Source organism: Opisthorchis viverrini (assembly GCF_000715545.1).
Source record: "Opisthorchis viverrini unplaced genomic scaffold opera_v5_347, whole genome shotgun sequence".
Taxonomy (NCBI): domain Eukaryota; kingdom Metazoa; phylum Platyhelminthes; class Trematoda; order Opisthorchiida; family Opisthorchiidae; genus Opisthorchis; species Opisthorchis viverrini.
This window is the reverse complement of record NW_008751997.1, coordinates 269,869-279,113: the sequence shown is the minus strand read 5'-3', so window position 1 is coordinate 279,113 and position 9,245 is coordinate 269,869. Positions and strand designations below refer to the sequence as shown.

Sequence of the window (9,245 nt, the reverse complement as noted above, 5' to 3'; positions counted from 1 at the left end):
ACCCGAAGGAAGCACGAGGGCTGGGATACTGTCAGGTTGCCCAAGCCTAGACAGGGGAAGTCGAGTGGCGGAGGTCGGGTTCGAACCACGGACCTTCCGGTCAGTAAATTCGCGCTCTAACCACTTGAGCCATCCCGCTGACCATTGACCATTGACCAACCTGGTATGAGAGACTCTGTGAGTGTCGCGGGACACTCTCCAGTATAGCTCAATGGATCGCTGAGGTGCGCAAACCGTCACACCACGGTAAGGTCCAGTCTCTTCGTGACCAACCTTAGTGGCGCACGTGTTGCCATTTTCCTAGACTGTGCGTCGGGCTTCTATCGGATGGGGTTCGCAAAAGACTCTGGGTCAATCTCGCTAATGGTGCCTCAATTCGACAAGATACTCAGGTGTGTTATTTTTATGCTGTCCAAAGATATAGGCGTCCTAGCCTTGAGCGTCTTTTTTAAGAACATAAGCCAACTTTGCAATAACTCTTTACCGTTACCTTTCCTTCCACTCTTAACTGGGGCTTTTTCTGTCATGGTTGTATGATAGTTAAGCACCGGTACATGTTACTGGTGCATTACCATCAACGATGACGAAGAATGATTCTAACAGCAAAATAAACAAATACAACCCTGGAAATTGTGGTGTTATTGAACGAAAAGAGTACTGCAACTGGTGGGGTGAGTTAGCAGTGGAAGCTCTGGATCAGCAATATGATACAGTCAGAAATTCCGAAAGGGAGTCATGTCAGAGGACTAGACAAATCGATAGAGCCTCGCTCGTTTTGGCTCGTGTCTGTGTTGTCGATCATGGCAGAAATGATCAATCAACAGTAGGAAGTGGGAAGGCTAGAAGGCATAAAACTTGGCCTCAGATTCTCAGAAGTGGTTCGGACACAACGAAGCGGACCAAAAGTTTTGAGAACAATTGCAGAATAACAGCGCACTCACCGCCTAAAACACAGGACGAATAGGCTAGTCTATCTCCGTTTCAACGTAGTTTCTTCGCAAGGCAACCAACCTTTTAAGAAACTTGTCGATGCGAAGTGCTGCTACCATGCAATGACTTCCAGGGGCTTGACAAACCCCACTTGACTGACCGGCTTCTCGTGTCACGACACACTTGTCACGCCAAAAGTTAGCAGCAAACTACGATTGATGGTTGCCGACTCATTTCTTTAAGGAGATCGGGAGATCGAAAAGCAATTCTTGGTTGAATCCGTCATCTGAACGGAAGCCTGCAAAGGGTTTCATAAACCTTGGTTTCGAGTGCCATGTTCGAGATCGTTATGCTCTAACAACACAGTATTAACCAGACCCCGGTCGTCGTACCATACATTTGTGTTGGTTATGTTAAGAATTAGCTAAATTTGTATTTTGTTGTAGAACTGCTAACTTGCTGATCCGAAACATAGCACCTTATCCACTCCCTGCGGAGGGCTCCTGCTCAAGCAAGCAGTCAGGCTTGACCGTAATGCTCCTAATGAGATTGACTTTTTTCTGATACAGAGAAGTGTATTCGGCAGATCCCAGCCATTTCACAAACAGAGCGTTACCCGCCGTTGATGGTAATATATGAAACAACAATCTGACTGGTAGTTCCGGTGCGTTCGAGTCCAAATCCTTTCATCTCGAGTGATTCAAGTTAGGCATGAGTGGACTGGTCATATTTACGCCATTCGTAATTTTTAGGAAATCAAAGTCAATTTTTGGGTAGATATTAACGGATATTGGACGGACATTTTCGCCGATGCCCAAACAACTCAGCAGATTCAGTTTTGCTAACCAGTACACTGCTAGTTTTTTGCCTAACTAGATGAATTTATACTAAGTTCAGCTGCAACGGTCAGTGTGGCAGCACTCGGACGTTAGAGTTGAGTGTTATGCACACTATACACTGTAATTATTAAGATAACCTAGCTCAAGCTTGTTCAAGCGTATCTAACTCTGCACAGAATTGATTCAATTTGCGACAGCCAGTAAGAACATGTGAAAGTCATAAGGGTTCGGATAACCTCCCCGCTGGGTCACGGAAACGGTTAACCTGGAGGATCCTCAAAAGTGCAGTTACTCAAAGAAAAGAAGCCACCTCGCTGAAGCAAACACGATGGACTAACCCATAGCACAACCAGGCTGGCCCACTCACAAGTTTGGTTTGGTGGACAACTAACAAACCTGAGTAATCTTATCTCAATAAACTACCCAAAAAGTGCAAAGCATGAGCGAAAAAGGACAGACAAACTGGAAGCTAAGTAGACCACAAGGATGTTATGCGTGAAATCAACACCTCGCTTGACGCCAGACATAACGATACAAACGTAGACAGTGACGTGTAAACGATGCACAAGCTACAGAATATATCATCACACATACGTGAAAGGCCGTCCATATAAAGTTTCGACTAGACGACTGTATGAACTCCTACATTATTAGCGAAGTCTAATTATGATGAATCATCACACCATAAAAAGTACAGTTGTCTACAACACATACTTGAGTGCTACCCATGACATCGTTGACCACAAGCAGTGGGTCTGCGGCGGAACCTGGATCCGAAATTGTCAGATCTTCAAGTGGTTTGTTACACTTATAGTGTCTGGTGTAAGCACTGTCGCCATATTAAGCTTACTAACTAAGCCGTCTTTGGGTAGTACAATCGCTTGTATGATACATCAGATGCGAAAAATTGTCTACACCAACCTGATAAAGTGCATGTAATGTAGAAAGAGGTGTTTTCGGACTCTACTAACCACTATCTTGACCACGGCGATTTGTGTGCTCTTGTTCATCCCAGGCAGTTCCATACAATCTGAGCCCCAACAACTTTCAACGTCAATCGCCAACAGCAAGCATCAGGAGAGCTCTGACAGTGTCTTCCGTTTCACAAACCGGCCTCAAGACCCGGCTGGTTTTGGCGCCTGGTCTTCCACTGGCCCTGAGCCACATTTGTTGCGCTCGGAGTCACTCTCTGAAGGGGCCCAAAGGCTCCGATTGTCCTCACCGCCACCACCTCCGATTCCACCGCACTATGTGACTCTGGGTCGTCGTCCTGGTGCTCATTCCGAACAGCCCGAACACGTAAGCTGTTTTTCCAGACCCATTCAGTGCACGGTCTACTCCGTTCAGTTTGCGAGTTTCTCTTCGTTTTCGGATTTTGTAAACCACCATTCTTTCTCGTCATTTTACACATCTGCTTTACGCTACGGGGACTGCGATTCACACCACAGCGGCTGATAGCCGAGGCGGTGGAAATTACTAAGCATCATACCGTGAACAGAATCGAGCGTGTGGAGGTGGCGAGCGTATGGAAAGCGGTCTTAGATAAGTCGAGTTGACACGTGACGGTGTGGTTGTCACTCCACTTAGGATCATTAGAAAAAACCGGGGCGTGGGGGTGGAAACCCCAACCGACCAAAGGTCACAGCATCCCACCTACACAACGTTCTTGACACTAGCTCACCCACGCAGACCGATAGAAGGTTCAAACGAAGTTCAAAAGGAACCGTCAAATGAACCAAACCAGAAGAACTAGACTCTAGGCTGAACCCAAGCACATGTAGTTTTCCCCACCGACCCAACATTTGTTCAACCACTCTGACACACTAAAATCCCTCGGCCGACATCCAACAGCTTGACTTAGCTGATTGGTTCTCCTTCCGCCTTAAATCTCGACCAAACTCGGAACCTAGTCATTTGGCCTGACGAAGCTTTTGTGTCAAAAGTGAAACGTTGCCCAGCAATAAATCTACCGATTGTCACCAGACTTTTTCGAAAATGATCAACCGCAGTTTTTTTTAGTCGGGAACTTTGTTTTATTGGTATAAGGGAATGTGTAGTTTCCTTTTGTTGAATGCTTACAGAGCTTATTCAATGTCAGTTCCCTAGCGTGAACTTACTGGCCGGAAGGTTTTTGGCTCGAACCCAGCCTCACCATCTCGATTGCTCCTGTCTAGGCATGGGCAACCTGACAGTGCGAAAGCCCTCGTGCTTCCTTCGGATAGCGTAGCTCCGAAAGCATGTTATACATGAGCGGCTGTATCATTTTCACTGTCTGAGCACGCTGGAGCCCTTTCAATTCTTTCTGCAGACAATCTCTGAGTCAACTGGTCGTGAAATTCAGTCCCATATAGTCTAGACAACGGCCGAATCGCTTGACCGTTCACTTGCTTATTTACCGGAAATCGAATCCCGGGCAAACGAACCAGCAGGTCACCACATACTCTTCGCACTCCAAGTCATCATGAATATTGATCTGTTTCCGGAAACCTACAGTCGAAAATTTTTCGGTTTATCGGGAAACAAAAACCCACTTGCCTGAACGTTCAAACGTTTGGAGCACATTTGGTTCTGTCCTCGGCAGACTATCGAAAGATTCATGTGACACACCTCATTTGCATAGTGGATGGATTTTCGGCTTTTTTCTCCACCAGTTCCCCCTTGTTTTTCCACCTTGACATTTAATTAACGACCTTTTTTGTTCCGACCAGTGAGACTCTCGGGTTGCCCACATATTCAATGACATGGCGAATTTGGTCAACTCATTTTCAACTACTCACCTCCCTGATTCATATGCGTTTTCATATGCCGGATGTCCGTTCAATTTGTGATTTTTGGTTACGCCATACTTCATACTGAAGATGGAGAATCAAACACAATGGGTATTGATATTCTGGTCATTCTGAACACCGTCGCAAAATTGTCTGCATCACTGGCAAACGAACTGATCCAAATCTGGTAAAAACGACTTGGGAACGAATCAGTAGAATGCTCTCAAATTGCGTTCAGCTGTAGCCTAGCTGTCATGCCCAGATAGGGGAAGTCGAGAAGCAGAGCTCGGGTTCGAACCACGGGTCAGTAAATTCGCGCTCTAACCACTGAGCCATCTTGGTGACTTTCTTTTAGAGAACGACTGTCCGAGAAAAACCCAGAATCGTTGCTTCCCGGAGAGAACGGTCACTGGTTTTTGGAACATAATCGTTGGGTCACTTTGGAAGTTGTGTTCACATCGTTTCTTGAGCACTACATGGCTTTTTAGAGGATATACCTCTATTGTTCACACTGCAGGAAATCTCTGGTAGGCAGTATCTTCTGTTGGAGATACCAATATGTCCAAAAGCCGTTTACTTTTTGAGTTGTTGTCAACGTTATTCGCCGAAAATCTGAATTTCCGCACCATTTCAGCCATGTTGCACATTGTTTTCCGAAAGGAATGCGCTGCACTCCTATTGGCCATTTTTTGTTCTCCATGATCGCTCAAAATATTCGATTTTCCTCCCGCTGTGCGTCGTCTTCGGTTGAGGTAGTGTAAGCTCTTCTCCGAAGATCCGGTCTTGTGTCCGCGCTAGGACTGGTTGGGGATTTGTTCGCTCGTCCTCAGGTAGTCATTGATTTTACCCGTTCAGGAGTGACACTTGAAGCCATTGGATGTTGGTTTGATCTCATCCGGCGACTCACGGTTTCCGGTTTCTCTAGCCCTTCCAAGTGCGATCCGCAGGGCAGAAGGGTTCTGGCATTCTCCGCGACCGGCATATGGTTCTTACACTAATTGGGTGTCTCTAGGTATTGACCAGGGGTCCGGTTTTGTCTTGTGCTAGGCGAGACCCACTTTTGACAGCGTAACTTTGGTTGTATCCTGTCATCATTGGGTCAGTCGTAGATCCGTCGCACTCTGATGGCACCATCATCGTTAACCGATACCTATTAACGGCCAAACTACGCTACCGACAGTGTGCCACAATAAAAAAACTGGAACTCTAATTAATTTTTGTTCAAATGCGTTACTATGATGTTTCTACTGAAAACTCCGTGTCTGTAACGCGGTTTTTTTTTAAAAAAACATACCATTCCCACTTTCACCCAGCCCGTTATCTCCGCCCCCGTTAGTCGTGTAAAATCAGAATTCGAGGTTAAACAACGCGCACCGCCTCATCGTCGGCAAACTGAGGCCGGGCAGATTTATTACCCTGTGGGAATGGATCGCTTTTGTGCCCTTCTCAACAGTGCGGCACAGTTAGCGGTTGATTATCACGGAACATTTATCTTCTACACACCATTTTGAGTCGGGATTTTCGACAGCTGTCTGGGTTTTTTGTTCGGTTATCAGTTGAGCTGTGAAGTCGATCTGCTCCGAACAACAAGTGAGTAGACTGGAAATCGCATTCTCCAGTCAGCATTCGAACACTGCAGCATGTAGTATGAACGGCATTCAACCGGCTGGTGTGATGCCCAACTACCAACCAGCACGTTGCACAGGGGGCGAGATGGTTCAGTGGTTAGAGCGCTAATTCACCAACCGGTTAGTTCGTGGTTCGAACCTGACCTCTGCCTCTCGACTTGCCCTGTCTAGGCTTCCTTCGGGTGGCTTGGCGGCTAGACACCGGCAGGGTGCTGAACGACTATTTGCGTCGCTCACTTCGATTACCCTAAAGACTAGTAGGTTGCTCACATCCGATGATTTGTAAAGAGCACTGAAACAATCTTACTGTTTCTACTGGCACAGGTTGATTCCATTTGCAACTCCCAAACCTCCTCGCTGCTTGCAACTACTCAGATTTGCTTCCTCCCGCAATAGACTACTTTCCCGTATAAGTTCAGCAATCTTATGAGTAGTGCATTACAAAGATATACATGTATCGCGATATCTCGAATATCGTAGCGACTGAGGCGGCCTGGTGCAGCACATTCAGTTGCCTGAGAACATCACAAACGAGAGATTCAGCTGGGTTCCAGGTGAGTCTCTTTCGAAAAAAAAAACAAATTAGTTTGCAAATAAGGATATGAGGTTGACGGAAACCCGGGGACTGTGCCTACCTGATGAGCCCCAAAAAGGGCGAAACCGGTCGTGAGCTGTCGGCGGATTTTCAGCAACCATATGAGTAGTACATTACAATAGTCCAAGTAAGTTATTTTGGAATTCACACAAGTCTGGAGTGATGTTTTCCGGTCGAATGTGAGGCTCCCCCAAGCCAGAGAGAAATTTCGATTGTTGCTTACTATAATTTCCGCACGTCCAGTGGTGGCTTGTGTGTAGTTCTCCATGCATTCAGATGAAACAAGTTCTAGTGGTTGTTGGTAGTGTGAGGAGATTTGTCTTTTTCGTGGAGATTTCGTCCTGTAAGTGATCGAAGGATGAGCAGCGCTATATCCTGTCCAAGTGCGAGTTAATCACACTGCTGATCAGCCGCTCGTGGCCGAACGGTTAAGTGTTCAAACTACTAACCAGGAGGTCACGGGTTCCAGACTCTCAGGAGTTAGTGCTGATGATTCCCAATAAGGATGAAACAGCTGTACAGTGCTTTTCAGCATAGAGTGGCTTTAATTGTAGGACGAAACCGCCACAAAAAAGTTCTAGGGGTGTTACAGAATATAGGTAGCTCAGGTGCGCTGATTGGCTGTTAGTCTATTCACCGTGTGTGGCGGTTGGATTGCAAAAGTCTCATCTCCAAACGAGTTGATATTGTCATAGCTGGGTTAAGTGGGTTGAGTTCTTTTGAAGCATGTCAGGCTGTTAATGAGAGAATCTTTTGGGGTACTTACGTTTAGTTGGAAAAAATCGTTCAGCTGTAGCACCCTTTCGGTGCCTAGCTGCAAAGCCACACGAAGGAAGCACGAGGGTTGGGATACTGCCAGGTCGCCCAAGCCCAGACAGGGGAAGTCGAGAGACAGAGGTCGGACCTTCCGGTCAGTAAATTCGCGCTCTAACCACTTGGGCCATCTCGCTTACTGGCGAATGAGTAGTGTCCGAAATGCTAGAGAAGACTGCTGACTGATTTATTTATTCCATGCCATTTCAGGATAAGATTGCCCTAGTCATCAGAAACGTTTTTCATTGGTCGGCACTGCCTCCTGGTCAGTCTGATCTCAGCTCAAGTTTGTCCTCGACATGGGCATGTGTGCACTATCTTGTCGAATGGATGCTCTCCTGGCACTTCGATTGTGAATTTGGCATCCAACGTGCAAAGTAGAAATAATTGGAAATTTTCACTCCGAACGAAACGACCAAGCCACAATCTAATGAAGGATATGAGACGACGTGGATGTGAAAGAGGAACTATACCTTTTGGGCTGTTTCAGATTTCATCAACATCAACAACTCAGTTTAGTCGTGGCCATTATCATTGTCAGCTGTACTAACCGCGTACTCGTCGTACAGTGGTTGCAGCTGGCACGGTTTCGCTCACCGATTATTTGGGGAGATGGGGTAGGTAGCTCCGCATTGAAGGTGGGAGCTGATAAATTAGTGCGTAAATACGGCACTGTCAGTGGACTGTCAAGTGAGTGGGGGAATTGGGAAGGGAGCTATGCATTGAAGGGAATAGCTTGAGCTGGCATCGCTCACCGATTATTTGGGGAGATGGGGTAGGTAGCTCCGCATTGAAGGTGGGAGCTGATAAATTAGTGCGTAAATACGGCACTGTCAGTGGACTGTCAAGTGAGTGGGGGAATTGGGAAGGGAGCTATGCATTGAAGGGAATAGCTTGGATGCATGCGCGCCACTGAGGGCGCGACTGGGCCATGTCTGACAATGTCTCTAACCATTGATGTGGACCGCCTCAAGTTGCGCAGCTTTCTCAGATCCACTCTACTCCCCAAGAAGGCAATTCCCTTTTTCAGTGCTAGTCAAGTTGTATAACTCTACCCCTTTGGGTTGGACGTTCAAATTTACATCAACGTTCTGGACAGCCAATCGCCTCGAGTGGGCTGTACGTGTTCTCAGTTCATGTATCCTCCCTATGTTCATATGAGCAAGCACTCCATTCTAATACTACTCCCGTTGTAACTTAAAAACGTACGGCAGCGAAGCCTCAGTATTGAGCACTGACGTCATGCTAGTGATGACCTCCAACGAGGTGCTGAGCTACATGGTGTTATCTTCGTTGAAAATAACACCAGTCTCATGTGGATTGCTGGTGTTCTGTTCGAACGGTCGGATGTAAACAATAGCCTCTAGAGAACAGCTTATCCCTCATTTTGTTGTCGTCCGTTTGTACTTTTCCCAAACTATGCCATCCAATATTATAGTCCGCTCTTGCCTCTCTCATCCGCTAACCGGAAACGCAATCTTGGCTCTGTTCCAGAAACCAGACGTATCCGCCACATCGATACCCACAAGTCAATCAATGCATGATCGACGTTCATTGGCAATCGCCACCGGGAACCAGTGTTTCGTTTCTCAACGCAGCACTTCACCCCATGCAGTCGAAAAAGATCGGAAGAATATAGCACATGCGGAATTTTTGCCTGACGATTTCATTG

The 9,245-nt window shown here is 46.7% G+C and overlaps 2 protein-coding genes across 2 annotated transcripts in view; one reads left to right on the top strand and one right to left on the bottom strand.

Annotated features, from left to right (window-relative positions):
- T265_10161 (hypothetical protein) overlaps positions 1-9,128 on the bottom strand; it is a gene marked incomplete at both ends in the record, with an annotated part of 37,895 nt that extends 28,767 nt beyond the window's left edge. The window contains 3 exons of the mRNA XM_009176451.1: positions 2,880-3,220; positions 4,547-4,621; positions 9,040-9,128. Of these exons, the coding sequence (XP_009174715.1) occupies positions 2,880-3,220; positions 4,547-4,621; positions 9,040-9,128 (505 nt within the window). The remainder of the gene's footprint in view (positions 1-2,879; positions 3,221-4,546; positions 4,622-9,039) is intronic.
- T265_10160 (hypothetical protein) overlaps positions 1-9,245 on the top strand; it is a gene marked incomplete at both ends in the record, with an annotated part of 68,258 nt that overhangs the window by 35,620 nt on the left and 23,393 nt on the right. Inside the window, 2 exons of the mRNA XM_009176450.1 lie at positions 2,785-3,068; positions 9,068-9,187. Coding sequence (XP_009174714.1) covers positions 2,785-3,068; positions 9,068-9,187 — 404 coding nt within the window. The remainder of the gene's footprint in view (positions 1-2,784; positions 3,069-9,067; positions 9,188-9,245) is intronic.